This window comes from Amblyomma mixtum, chromosome 8, assembly GCF_055824585.1.
Source record: "Amblyomma mixtum isolate Tamu chromosome 8, ASM5582458v1, whole genome shotgun sequence".
Classification (NCBI taxonomy): domain Eukaryota; kingdom Metazoa; phylum Arthropoda; class Arachnida; order Ixodida; family Ixodidae; genus Amblyomma; species Amblyomma mixtum.
In genome coordinates, this window is record NC_143019.1 from 62,236,600 (window position 1) to 62,251,387 (window position 14,788).

Below are 14,788 nucleotides of genomic sequence, written 5' to 3' on the forward strand. Positions count from 1 at the left end.
GATGTAAACATGGGCTGTTAAACTCATAGAATTTCATCGTCATTTTTCGCCTTCTTGGCTGCAGCGGTTTTGGGAGCTCCGGAATGCAGAGTTTGGTTGTTCTAGGCAAGTGTTTTGCCCTCTGTACTAGTTAATATGGAGCAATAAAATATTATTGCAATTTCTGCTACGGGCTAACCCCATGAATGGATGTATTGATAATATAAATCAAAAGAACTAATATTACTATTTATTCGCATCTGGGATGGTCGCATGAACTGAAGTATTCACTAAAACGGAACACTAAGCAATTTATTTTATTCCGTTCGCATATAGAGAGGCAGGCTGGCGCTGGGCATCCTCTCGCCGGCGCACATGACGCATACTAACTGTTCATAAGGCTCGTGGACGCCCGCGCATGTGGCGTCGACCAGACGGACACCACAGCAACACAACCGAGGTCGGTTTCCTGGAACTCAAGAAGCCCCGCTGTGGCGGTTGGCGCCGCCGAGTCACGGCGCAAGACCCCCCCTCCCTCCCAACTAACCCTCCGTCCACTTCGTGCTTGTTTTTTTTTGTTTTTTTGCGGGCCATCTTTCTCAATCCCACTTTGTTTAGGTTTTCGTCTTTATCATTTTATCCGCTTGTTCATTTTTTTTCCCCCACGGCCGCTCTTCGAAGAAGACCCTTGCCCACGCAAAGCTGAGGAAGGGCCGCGTCTCCTAACTCTCCGTGGCCCCCCTTCCGATCCACTTGTGGCCGTCATGACGCCAGCCACGAGCTCTTCTCGGTTTTTGTGAGCTCCAGGCCACTCCCGTTATATAAACTCCGTCTCGACACTTGTGTGCAGAGTGTAGCGAGGCGAGAACGGACATAGTCACGCCTTGCTTCCCCCGAATTTTGTTAGCCTCATCAAGCGATTCCCCCTACGTCCTCAACAGTTGTTATTAACAACTGCCGAAAACAATGTTAGGTAGGCGACCTAATTAAGGTGCAGGTTACGCGGGATCAGTAGCTATTAAACGTGAACTTTTGAAGAGAAATTAAGTAAGGCGGACAAAATAATCTCCCAAATTTTTCGTCATTTACATCGGGATAAGGAGAAGTGACAGGGGTAGCTGTAGAACCTCTCCCCGAATGTGTTCATTCCCTAGACCATCCGAGTCACATGACCATTCATGACGCATTACCGAGAGCGTGCACTGTCCAGTCTACATGGCCAGTAGGTGGCCAATAGGTGACCAAGATACCATGACGAATAGGTCACCAGTATTCTATAACTTACATGTCACCAATATTATATGAAAAGTTGGTAATTATTCCAGTATTCCATGTAATGGCCGCATTAAGTGACCGATATTGACCAATATTCCAAAACGAGTTCTTGGCCAGCATTCAGTGACAAGTGACCAATATTCGCTCACCAATATGTCACCAGTATTTTCATCACAAATAAGGGGCAAAAATGTAAATGCGTGAATGTTCCGGTTCCGATATAGCCCGACTCTCGAAATGTAAGCCATGAAAAACTCTCATCGCGCTCTGGCTGCAAAAATAAAGCAACGAGGTTTCTGCGAGACGTGAGCTCTGGCAGCCACGCAGCTCTGAAACATAGAAGTTTAAACTAGGTTTTTAGAAAATGACAACAAAAAAGAGTAATTCGTTGGCGAGGGTAAGCAGAACTTGTCTGTGCCTCTTCTTTTCTAGCAAGTGGGCCCGCAACGGCTCCGCCACGCTGCACGCAATTCACGAGGCGAAGCCCGCGCGTTCAGGGGCCAGCCCGAGAGGCAGCAGGGCTCACTGTCCAGCTCCAAGGCCTTTTCACTTGAGTCCAGCCCGCAACAGCGGCGAGCCCCGAGCTGTCCGCGCGTATTTCATCCGCTTCTCGACGCCGACGGGCTCACTCTGGTCCTCCGCTTTTTCTTCATCGCTCGCTCTATTTCATTCTCTACATTAGGCGGCCTGTCTCGTTTTGTTGCAGTATGTTGTTTTTTTTTTGTTCTTCGTTCTTTTTGCCCCTCGAGAGGCTGCCTTCCGCTAAAAGCTGGACCCTCCCTTTCCGTGTTGTAACTTCGTTTCCTTAGTATCCAATGATGCTTTGCGTATCCTCTTTTTTTTTCGTTTTTTTAACGAGTCATATGCCTCAATTAAGGCACCGTTGCCAACGCTGGGTTCTCGGTTGCTCTGGAGCGCCGAACAGAGGGCGCCGCACAGCAGGGAAGAGACGGTACAGGATGAAGTTAACAAAACCTGATAATTTACTCCTGTATAAAGCTTGTGAGAAATTGCTCGCCAACGGAAATGTTAGCACATCTGAACACAGCGCAGACTGTTTGGTACTAGAGTCAAGTCAATCGCCTCAGTGCTACACGCATTAACGCACACACACACGCACGCACGCACGCACGCACCATACGGATGTCATGTTGCGAGCCCCAGTGGTTTGCACGTGCATGCTGACCACGTGTCTTCTTACAGCAAGAAGCCGCAGAGCAAGAACTTCGTCGAAAGACTGGACTGACAGCCTAAGAAAGATGTTCACGTTTCACATGTTTTTTTTTCTCTGCTTGCTTTGATTCCGCTTCTGCTCCCTTTTTTATGTGTGCATGCTGGATCATCCATGCAACATCGCACTAAAGTCCGAGAGTCCTGGTGGCAGACTTCGTCCGCAGCACAGAATTGAACAAAACTAACTCGGCGGCCCACAGAGCAGGGGCGGGATAAAATGTGAGATGCCTTGCAGCGGCAAACTGCTCTACCTTACCACTCTCGCTCTTCTCTTTCTCTCTCTCTCTGGCACAAACACGATATCTATGCAAGCTGCGCGCGGTGCGTCCTGACCCCATCATAATGGGCGAGGGTGAGGAGGGTAAGGGGAGGAGAAGGCATTAACAGCGGTAGTGGTCATCTCCGCGCTCTTTTTCTCCGGATCATGTTTTATGCTCCGCTTTTCGGACGTGGCCGTGGGTCGTACGGGACGCGCGGAGCGCCATATTCGGGCAGGTGATGCCCTCTCGGACTACCCTGACCGAACCCAGAGCGACGCCATCATCCTCCCAAGTATCCGCCGGACATAATATACAGCTAGATGATTTTGTTTACTTCTAGTTCTCTTTTTGCCCACTTGCGTTCGAAGCACCGGGCCTCAGATCCTACACGCCTGCACTGCACGAACTGTTGAGAGCGCGAAAGAACACATCCTTCTCGGCCGACCGACCAGCTGTTACTATAAACTCTACTGCTCCCGCTGCTGCTGATACATATGCTGCTGATGCCGATGCTACTGGGACTGATTTCGATCTATCCCGTGCCCCGGGAGAGGTCGGACTCTCACAAGCGATCGTGCGACACGAATATTCACGTTGTCGATTTTATGAGTCTGCGCACTGGCAAATCAGCTTTGAAAGGTCGACTTTTTATTTTTTTTTTAACAAACAGTGAACTCAACTTGGTATGTAACAGGAGTTGGAAACAATATGCATAACGGATAGAATTGCAAATAGGGATGGTTGCACAAGAAGGCAAACATAAACTACAAGATACAACCCTTCTTCCAACTAAATGAGCTTTCAAAAACGATCGAAGCAAAACATTCTGAAAGCAAAAATACATTTGAAGATCAACACTTCATTCGACGCGACAGTGGTTTTGTTAATTACTGCCCTTTTTACGTATGTTTGTCTTGTCTTATAGGTTTTTCCTTCTTTGTTGGTCTCGAAGCGTGGTTTTCTTTTCTTAACGTTGCTGTTCTTGTTGTGAATGTAGTTAGTAAGTGTCCTCGTTCGAAGGTAAACTATTAGTGTCCTGTCGTTTGTGTTTTTCCTTCGGTACTGCTCTTTCTATGCTTGTCCGAGTTATTAGAGGGAACTCTTCTTTGAATATGGAAACTCTAAGGTGGCTATACGCACGCGAAGACGTCCACAGAACACGCCCTTATAAAATGATCTATAGGCATTTTATAGACTTTTTTAGACTTTATTGACTTCCTTGAGATATTTTCTTCTGTCTATTCACAATCTATAGACACCCTAAAGACAAAAGCCAACTAAAAGTGTATGTCTATAAACCTATAAATTGATTATAGACTCTAGGATTTGTATTGTGTACAGATTCGTCTATAGAGTTTTCTATAGAAAGTGTGTATACTCTATTGACAAGTATATGGACAGTCTATAGACTGTCTAAAGAAGTTTTTGTACGGGTAACAATCCATGAGCATTGAAGCTATTTCGGCGCGCATAGACAACACGAAATATGACGGATTTAGGCACCCCGACCTGTGAGAATTCCGTACGTGCTGTTGTTACCGGCGTGAAGGAAAAGTGTTCCATTGCTGTTGCTCACAGTGGCGCGTTCTTCCCACCTTCAAAAATCGCCTGCAATCTAGCGGACGGCACTGTTACGGCGCGACCGACGCATAACAACACCGCACAATTCCAGCCTTTCTTCTCCCATTCTCTCACATTTCAGAGTAAACTCAGAAGAAACGCCTGACCGAGACCAACGCATTCGAGAGAACTGCGCGAGGTTCAAGCAAAGTATACGCAAACAGAGGAATTCGGCGGAGCACAAAGTAGCAGCGGCTTGCACTTAGAGGGTCGCAAAGAGGGGACGTCCACCGTCAAGCCGACCGACCGGTCAAGTGTCCAGCGATCTCCTCACCCCAAGCCGCCTTTGCCTCTTTCATGAAGCAAAAAATTACGCAGACGCGGCGAAGTACAAAGACTCGCAGCAGAGGAGGGGTGGCGCGAAGGCAAGGCCAGCGCTACGGACGTAGGGCACTCACTAAAGGAAGAAAAAAAAATAAAAGAAGGACAATGCAACTAAAAAACTGCTAAACAAAGAAGCCGCGGGACACCACGAATGTGGCTTGGGGAGAGGATATTCCTCCGGCATCGGTGGAATGTGGTCAAGACCATGGCGACCCGCCGCCACAGAACGACCGCGAGAGCGTCGCGCTGTACGCTTGGCGTTTCAATTTCGCGTCGGCGCGGGTATCTCGGCTGGATTTTTGCGCTCTTGTCCCTTTGCGAGGAATGCAATGGGGGAAGCAAAACGCACGCATAAATAAAGGTGCATATGCGCGTGCATCTTTCGCCTACCCCGTTCCATGTAAACTAAAAAATATAAAGAGTGCAGAAGTTTAACAGAGACGTCAAACCAACTAGTACTTAAACCAAGAGCACCTTTGTACGAGAGTACCACATTCCGGACCTGGATGAGAAAAAAGCATACTGTTTTCTATTCTAAAGTTCTTGATAAGATGTCTGTTTTGTGTGTGTGTGTGTGTGTGTGCGTGTGCGTGTGCGCGCGTGTGTTTGTGTGTGTGTTTGTGTGTGTGTGTGTGTGTGTGTGTGTGTGTGTGTGTGTGTGTGTGCGCGCGTGTGTGCGTGTGTGTGTGTGCGCGCGCGCGTGTGTGCGTGTGTGTGTGCGTGTGTGTGTGTGTGTGTGTGTGTGTGTGTGTGTGTGTGTGTGTGTGTGTGTGTGTGTGTGTGTGTGTGTAATCTTTTCCATTTCTGTTAGGTTTTGTATTTTATATCCCGTACAATTATATTGTCCTTTCTATTCTAGATTCGATTTCCGTGATTTACTACTAACGTTATGTTCCTTTTTTCGCGGCCACGACAAGAAACACACTGTAGTCGGAGGTCAATTAAAACGGCATAAATTCGGGGGCATAAATTCGGGGCTCACTGTGCTAGCATGGTAAGAGGGTATCAGCATGGTTATGCTTTTTTTTTGTATTCTCCGTAACAAGCTTCAGTGGGTTCTGTGTTTTCTAAATTTTTGTGTTTTGCGATGTCGGAACATCTGATTTGTCTGCTTACATTCTTCCTTTCTTTTCCTTTCCGGTGTTTAATCCAAGCCATCTTGTTGTAAATAGCGCGCTGAACTGAGTTTTTTTTTCTTCTGTGTTTCGCAAAACTACCCTTTTCCCATGTAATACCCTGCTTGCCAGATGGCTTTTTAGGAGCACTGTTCATGAGTAAGCAAATTTCCAACTCACCCTCGCGCGTCGCCGACGCTTTGAGGAGGGCATCCTTGGGTACAAATGCGTCGTCATCGTCTGCAAAACAGAAGGAAGAAAATAAGGATTAATGACGTAGCAGTATTTGGAGGCTACTTCACGCGACGTAAAGTCATGAACTACAGCAAAAAGAGGAGATGACCCAACTGTCATGACCAGAGGAAGTGCCTAAATACACGGACACCATTATCGAACTTTCCTGCGCATGCCCCACCCTCTGACCTTTTCATTTTTGGCTTACAAAAATGTCGGTAGATTTTCTGGTCTCGGTTGCTGCGGCCATGTTTTGAACATTAAACGATGCGAACAAACTTCCGCAAGCCACAGACGGACGCGATAAGTCACATTTTATGTTCATTTAATAAGTGCAGGTAAGAAAAGCACACACGACTTTTTTTTATACTGAATACGTAATTTTGGTTGGCATGCCCATGGCATTCTTCACAACATGACATTCTTTGTCGACAAGTAGGTGCTGCTTAACAGTGCGCTTTGTGGTCAAGTTCTGCCCCCCCCCCCCCCCCCCCCCCCCCGCTACTTTCTGGCAAATTTTCTTGTTTTGAGCTCTTGATGTTTGATTATTTTTGCATTCCTTTCATATTTTTTTTTCTTTTCCTATGGCTAGGGCAGCTCTTATAGTCGAAAATGAGCACAGCTGAAAATGTCAGAGTTTTCGCAAAAAGAAACACAGGAGCAGCAAGTAAGCGAGAAAGAAAACACGTCAACAAGATGGCGAAGCAGCTTGGTCCAAAGCGGCGCTGAGGATAAAATGTGAACCCAAAAGGCAACGCGCTGAAGTGGGAACCAATACGAATTATTCCAAACTATTCCCGTTACAAAGGAAAATAAGAACATATACAGGCCCGCGCCATTGAGATTCTTCCAAGTTATTCATCATTATTATCATCATGATGAGTAAGTTTTCCTCTCTCCGCCTCCAATTCCTTCTTGTTCTTCGGCAAAGTCTGCTGCAAGACAAAACTCTCCTTCACGCATAGTCGTGTTCGAACCTGGCCGCATTTCGTTGGAGGCGAAACGCGAAAAGGCGCTCGTGTGTTCTGCAATGTGAGTGCACATTAAAGGTCCTCAGGTGGTCGAAATTATTTCGGACAGTTTCGCTAAGGAACCTCTTTCTTCCTTTCCCCTTGCACTCCCCCCTTCCTCCAGGAACTTTTCTCACGTCGCGGTTGAGGTGTCCAACCAGAAATGAAGTCAGTTAATCCGCCCTTCCCTTTCCTCAACACTAATTCCCGCATAAGCAACCATTCATACCTGTCTTTCGCCAGCTGCGTTCGCCATATCCCAGGAAATTTCCTAGAAGCATCTCCCCAGTTGCATCTTTGCTTACCCCTGCTAAGTTTCTCTTCCTTGGAATCCGTCTGATGCACAGGCAGACAACCGACCATGCAAGACCTAAGCGACTGTGAAAATCGAAACGATGCCTGCGCAGAAACCAAAAGAAATCCGGCCGCATATCAAGCCAAACGGCTGAAATAGAACGTACTATCGCGCTCAATATGAGTTGCAACGCGCGGTCATCGACCGGGGCTCGTTCCGTGGTGTGCCTCCTCCAAACAGTCGCTCGGAATTCTGGGAGAAACTGCTGTTCCAGGAAACAACAGCACCCCCGCTCTGGAAAAAGTTTCTCCCAGAATTCCGAGCGACTGTTTGGAGGAGGCACACCACGGAACGAGCCCCGGTCGATGACCGCGCGTTGCAACTCATATTGAGCGCGATAGTACTTAACACACTTGGAGACCGGTTCGAAATACCGTTCAAAAATGTGGATTGTATTGAAAAGCTCGTGACCCGTTTTTTGTATTCTGTTTTATTATACCAGGTGATAAGACAACATTCTTCTTGGACCAGCACAAGTAAACGATACAATAGCAGCAATAGGAAATAAAAAATTTCGCGGCTCGAACTGGAGCGATGGACATACGCCACCATATAAAACCGGCACTTTCCTCATTCTGTGGGACTTCAACTTAATGTAGTCATCACCTGGTCGTATTCTCACGGAGCAAGGAAGATATTCGCCCTGTATAGACGAAAATCGCAAGCGGCCTCGGCTTATTTTTTCCCTGACCACCAAATAAAAAAAAATGAACAGCATTCAGAGAGGGATATCTCAAGGACGCGCTGGCAAACCAGGGACATGGGTTGGGCAGCAACAGGCCCCTCCATTCATGAAGCTTGACCACGGGCGCGTCACGCGAGCTAAAGGAGGATCAAGTTGCGCGTGCCTAAAAAGCCTCCCGTTAAGGAGTGCCCTCCTCAACAAAAGCGTCGCTGAACCACGCGCTAGCAATAGGTTTGCGCAACGTTCCCTTTTCCTCTAAATGCTTTATGTTACCCACACGGACACGTCGGTGTAATATGAGAATAAAAGTATTCCTTTCAGGGAGTCCTTGAGCGTTAGTGTGTCCAGGTGTGCTTGTAGCAACCTTCCTTGCAAGCAGCGGCGCACTGCTGAGCAGTACGAAGCGTACTTGGAGGAATCTGTGTATTTAGTGAAGTTTATGTGCAATGGATGCAGATATCCAGTCGAGGCGTTCGCAAGTAGACTGCCACCCTCGCGCGGCACGCCTTCCTGAATACGCGACGAGTGAAGGATGTACACTCTGGCAGGATTAGTGACGAGCAAGAGGAGAGGTGGGACAGCCCAAGGAGTGCCCAAGGCCGCTGTGTGCATTCTTCATTTATTTTTTATTCAGTTCAAATTTTCTGCGCAGACTCGTATCACGTGTGTGAACAATGAGGACTTAGTATATCTCAGTGTTTGTACGCGTCTTCTCAAAATCTTTGCCTCACTACAGAAACTAGGCCTCACTACAGAAAGCTGAGTACACGAAACTAAACGCAAATTTTGTCGTGGTACACTGTGTTAGTCCTTGTGCCTGTGAACCGAGACAAAGCTTAGCGATGAAGTACGTACATGTCATGTATGTATGTGACTGGCAGTCGTTAGCTCATATGGTTCTCTTTTCAGCCGTGTAGTATAAGCAATGACAGAACTCCTAAGCACCAAGGCTCTTGAAATGCAAAGACGAGTGTTTCCGTAACATGACAATATATACATCTTGACCGCTACGAGCAGTGATCCACAACTCGTCAACATTGTGACCTGAATACTTTTGATAAAGGGCGCCCACACTCTGCACATACATTGTATTCAGCATTGCATGCAGATAGATTTAAATACACTGCATGCAGTTCGTCGCCCCCTTATGCCTCTGTTCGCGGACACTTCTGAAGTAGCATACAATGCATGTGCTTTGGCAGTTCCCTATGTCTTCACTGACAACATGTTCCTAACTAGCGCAACGACTTGACCCAGTGAGAGGTCACGTCAACTAGCCCCCTACATACACACCCGCTGTTAGACTACTGTTCACTATCAGTTTTAACCGCACGGCAGCGACAGTCACAGCACCGGAACAAACAAGTCTTGACGGGACCGCAGAGCCGGAGCCACGACCCTTCGTGCACACCACTCGATAAGAAAGCAAGGACGCTCCGCGGCCTGGATTCCGCACCCGCCGTCGCGTTGCTTGCTTTCACAGCGCGCACCCTCTACTTCCTCGGGCGTGCGCTCACACAGCTGAGCAGGCGCGCTCAGCGTGTGCGCGTACCTGAGCGAAGCTGTGTGGGCGTGGCCAGGGGGCGTGACCGGCCGCTAACAAGCCATGACGCGAACGGTGGCACGAAGAGAGCCGCTGCGCCTTCTATCATTTGCTTGTTTGTTGGTTGTCGCTTTTTTTCTATTCTTTTTTTTTTGTCGTTGTTGCGGTTGTTCGCAGAGCTCTCACGTGCTTGCATTTCTATTCGCCCTTTCCGTTCCACCGTGATGGGCTTGCTACCGACGATCACGTTGCCGGCGTAAACGGGGCACGACGGTTTTTCAGCTACTGACGTACGCCTTACGAAAAGCCACGGATGTGCTTACGTATTCAGTTTATTTTTTTTCCCCTAGATGGCGTGGCCGTGGCCTTTTCCGCATTTTGAGTTTTTTAACCCATAAAAGTTCTACGAAGAAAACATATCGCGTTCCGTTTTTGTTTGTTTGTTTTCTTACTATCGATTCTCAGTTTTTAACTAACGCCGGCGTCTCATATTTTAGGTGTATTCTCTTTCCCGGTACAGAACTGTGTGCGGGAGCAGGGGCGCATTTATGGGCGGATGAATATTTTGCACAGGAAAAGCATACCGGCCCCACTTTTAATTCAGCCAAAAAGTCCAAGAAATACATGTTTCAAATGGGACCACCCCATCCCTCTATCCCCTATGCACGGGACCAGGAATTCGAAGGTCGAAACGGATAGTGTTGGACCGTCGCTAAAGTTCGCCTAAAACATTTATTAAAATCTCCGTTGTGTTCACTGCTGACGAACTTCCATTGACATAGACGCGCAATGAATGTTTTCTAATTAATACATGCATGGAAGGTAACTCCAAGAAATGCTGTCTACAGGTAGGAATGAGCGACAAGATATAAAACCGCCTCCAATAACGCAATAGCATGCATTTCTTCGTGGCACTACGATCATGAGGAGAGTGGTAGATCCTTTGTTTTAACAGCGAAACCGCAATAAGTTTTGAACACCGTGTGTTGTTGTTGCTTTTCCGTGTAGGTATTCACAGCCGACTGTGCTTAATGAACCCAATTCTTTAATTGAGAATGCTTTGAACTCCCTTGATTTCGAACTTTTTTCCTTCCCTCCCTGTTCTCTCATTTATACATCATTACTTTCAAGCATAGGCAGTTGAACAAGCAGCCTTTTAATTCAAAGTCAACAGCAAGGGCCTTCTTTCAAAATGGGACCCTTGCGCCTCTCATGAATAAACTTCCATGACAGAACCATCACCAACAACTGTATAACTTGTAACTGATATTCTGTTTTTTGCCTTACAGTGAGCGATTACCCTCTTTCCACTACACTGGAGTGGTGCAGCGATTAAGCGAATGCACAACTGCACTGGCAAGAGGCCGTTTCGAACGGAGCCACCGGTGGGTCTTGTGAGACCTGCGGCTTGCTCCTCCTGAGCAATGCGGTGAAGGAATACCTCCAGCAAGCCTCATTTTTGCCCAGAGTTCTTCGGGAGGCCGTCTATATTGCACGTAAGCCTTCTCTGATTTGAGTCATTTTCTTCTTAGTCACTGTCATTTTTGCCGAGTCATTCTTATAGTCCGGCGTCCCCTTCCTCTCTCCTGCAAGTGGAGAGGGTCGGGGGGAAGGAAAGGCAGTTGACAAGAGAAATCCCCTTAAACACCACATGCCCCGGATGGCAAGCGCAGGCTTCATACATACGCCGACGCCAAACAGTTTTCGTTACCCCGGCCCTCCGAATGCTATCGCATAACAAGGTTTCTATACAGACTTGCTTAGGTGCATAAAACCACTTTTTCCCCTCAAATTTCGGCGAAAGAACGCATACAATGCGATTTACTGACCAAATGTATGAATTTATACACACCACTAGGAATTGGGTGAGAAGATATTGAGACCATTACCACGCAGTTACCTGCTTTTATTAGGGGTTAACTCCGGTCCCGACAAGTAATGCAGCAACTTAACAGCTAGCCGGGTCATGTTCGCACGTAGCCGACTGAATTACAACCGGCGGAAGGTACAAAGCCTCAAATGGAGTCGACCTCGGTTAAACCACCGCCGCCCTGACGGGGCATTAAATAATCCAGCAAATGAATGGCTGGGCACCTTACGCGCGCAAGAGTGGACACCGCAGCGACTACAAGAAGTGGAATGCCCAACAAACGCAATAAAAACGGCCAAAAAAGGGCGACAAGACGCGCATACCAATTCAGTCCTCCAGAGACTGCTCCTGAACGGCAAGAGCCGCCGCTATGGAGTGCCTTTACCCTCTCCCCCTGCACCCCCCTCGCCCTCTACCTCCTCGTTTAGGCCGCATACAAATGGCAGTCACGTATACAAGCGGGAAAACGCGGAAATCTCGGCGGGTCGCGTCCGTCACTGCTGAGTGTAGCACATACAAGTACTCACGCGCACACACATACTCCTGAAGTACGGGCTGGACGCATCAAGGCCGGTACGCGTCCGCAGGTTGAAGTGTGCGATATATGCTTATGCCGAGATGCAATGGGCCCAGCCGCGGAGAAAGTGCGTGTGGAAGCCAACAGACGCAGCTTGCGCGTTCCAACGCTGACTGAGATTCAAATGCAAGATTCTAAAAGAATAACAACCACAATCGGAGAAAGCTCACAGGTGCGAATTTGGTAACGATGCTTCTTCGCTTTTATTCAATTTACGCAGCGGTGGCTCAGTGGTTATGGTGCTCGGCTGCTGTCCCAAAAGACGCGGGTTCGATCCCGGCCGCGGCGGCTGGAATTTCTTTGGAGGAGAAATTCTAGAGGCCCGTGTACTGTGCGATGTCAGTGCACGTTAAAGAACCCCAGGTGGTCGAAATTTCCGGAGCCCTCCACTACGGCGTCTCTCATAGCCTTTTTATTATTGGTACAGCTGCCACATGTTGCGTCAGGTGCGATAGCCAACAAGCAGACACCCGCTTTTCATAAGAGAGGGCAGCACTCAGCAATAGATGCACAGGAAAAAAAAAACGATAAAAATGTAAATGAGGCGAAGAGAAAGCGGACGAAGTTATGTTTAAACGAAAGGCACTGTAATTGTCTCATTGCGGGTGGACACATGAAGCTCACCATGAGAGGGAGGGGGAAGAATGGAGTGAAAACATACGATAGATCAGTAACAGGTATAGTTATTACCTGTTCTTCGCATTCACAATGCAGCTCAGTAAAGCTAGGGGCCGTGCACTGTATAAATTTGTTTCCAGGTCCCCTGGGTCTTTGAATTGCGCCGCAAATGAGACGTGCACAGGCGGTATCGTGTCACAAGCCGTAAACGACCTGCCCAAAGAGTATTATGTTATTATAATTACGTTAGAAATTATTTTTAAACACTCGCTGATTTTGCCACCAGCATCGCGGACTTTCCTCTTTTTTCTCCTGTGTGCAAAGCTAGGGTGACGATAAATGCACATCAGGATTTTTATTTTGAAGACAGGGCCGGTAAAATAGCACTACAAGGAGCCGATCGTGAATACAAATTACCATTATTTTGCTTCTTTTCTTGCTATTCTTTGCTATTTCTGTATAGTCCTCTGCTGTATATTGCAGGGGAGTGGCATGGCTTGACACAAAGATGAAACGTAATGAGAACATGAACACAATAAGCCTGGAAGGGAATCGCTGTCCTTCAATGCGTGGTCTAGAAGAGAAATAGCATGCACGCTATGAGCTGCAAAGTATTAGTGCACAGGCGATGCTCAATAAGGAAGTGAAGAGCTAAGAAAAAGAGCTCTAAGTGCGCAGACCTGATAAAAAAAAAATCGTTAGCGTACCATAAACATTTTGGGCCCATCATTTATTACTTGACATACTATGAACATTGTTCGAACATACCGTGGACATTTTCGGTCACTGGGGATTGTTTGGCATACTAAGCACATTGTTTTGACGTGTCATGTGCATTTTTCGTCAATTGAACACTATTTAGCATAATATAGCCATTGTTTTGAGTTCTCACGGACATTTCTGGGCCACTTGACGTACTATAGATACTGTTCTATGATAACACGTTGCACTAAGCATTCCACTCAAAAATTCGCGTCAAAGAAACTTTTGAAACAGGTTGAAAAGAACAGGAATACCGGTGAGACACTCAAGCAGTGCTGCAAGCGCAAAGCACTGAGTAAAAGAGATAGCGATAAAGCGCTCCAGAGAAGTCGCGCAATGCACTTCGTACAGCGACTACCAGTTCAGCCGCGCAGTAAAACGCGAAATACGAAAATATAAAAGTAAGAGACCAAAGTGGACCCTCAGCGAACTCAAGCAACACATATATGTATACAATGTGTAAGTTATGGGGTACACTGTTCAGTTTTCCGGTCGCACAAGTGCCTACTATTATACTGACGGGTCCAGTGCGCAAGACAGGTTATTTTATTTTTCGTTCTCTCTCTTTTTACTTTGCGTAGTCGTTGTCTGAAAGAAGCCTCTCGTGCTGATTGCATCTCGCGACGAGGAAGGGTCAAGGAAGCTTTGGTGGCCGCAGTCGGACCTCTCTAAGAGAGCCCCGTGGGCTGTTTGAGACCTGAAGAAGGGTACCGCATTTTTCGTCAAGTTAGAGACAGCGCTTTGGTTCTAAAGATGGCTTTTTTGTAGATATCGTTAAGAACAGTATAGTATAGTATAGTATAGTATAGTATAGTATAGTATAGTATAGTATAGTATAGTATAGTATAGTATAGTATAGTATAGTATAGTATAGTATAGTACAGTACAGTACAGTAGAGTACAGTACAGTACAGTACAGTACAGTACAGTACAGTACAGTACAGTATAGTATAGTATAGTATAGTATAGTATAGTATAGTATAGTATAGCATAGCATAGCATAGCATAACATAGCATAGCATAGCATAGCATAGCATAGTATAGTATAGTATAGTATAGTACAGAACAGTACAGTATGGTATAGCATAGTACAAAACACTGAAGTAAAGTACAGTATAGTGCAGTACAGTATTGCATAGTGTACTATATAGTACCGTGCTGTGTAGTATATGTAATACACTCAAGTATAGCACATTATGGCTGTATACGAAACTACCATTGTTTGTCTGGTACCAAGACCAAATGGTACACTTGGCGGAAACTGCTGATAAGAGAGATAATATAAAACACTGACTGCATGTGGATGATGGGGTTCAGGCGAACGAAGG

At 46.8% G+C, this 14,788-nt stretch overlaps 1 protein-coding gene across 2 annotated transcripts in view; it reads right to left on the reverse strand.

The window, feature by feature from the left end:
- Cph (BCL11 transcription factor chronophage) overlaps nt 1-14,788 on the reverse strand; it is a 542,370-nt gene that overhangs the window by 273,644 nt on the left and 253,938 nt on the right. For both annotated transcript variants that reach the window (XM_089558315.1, XM_089558314.1), the window contains one exon: nt 5,987-6,046. In XM_089558315.1, coding sequence (XP_089414441.1) covers nt 5,987-6,046 — 60 coding nt within the window. The remainder of the gene's footprint in view (nt 1-5,986; nt 6,047-14,788) is intronic.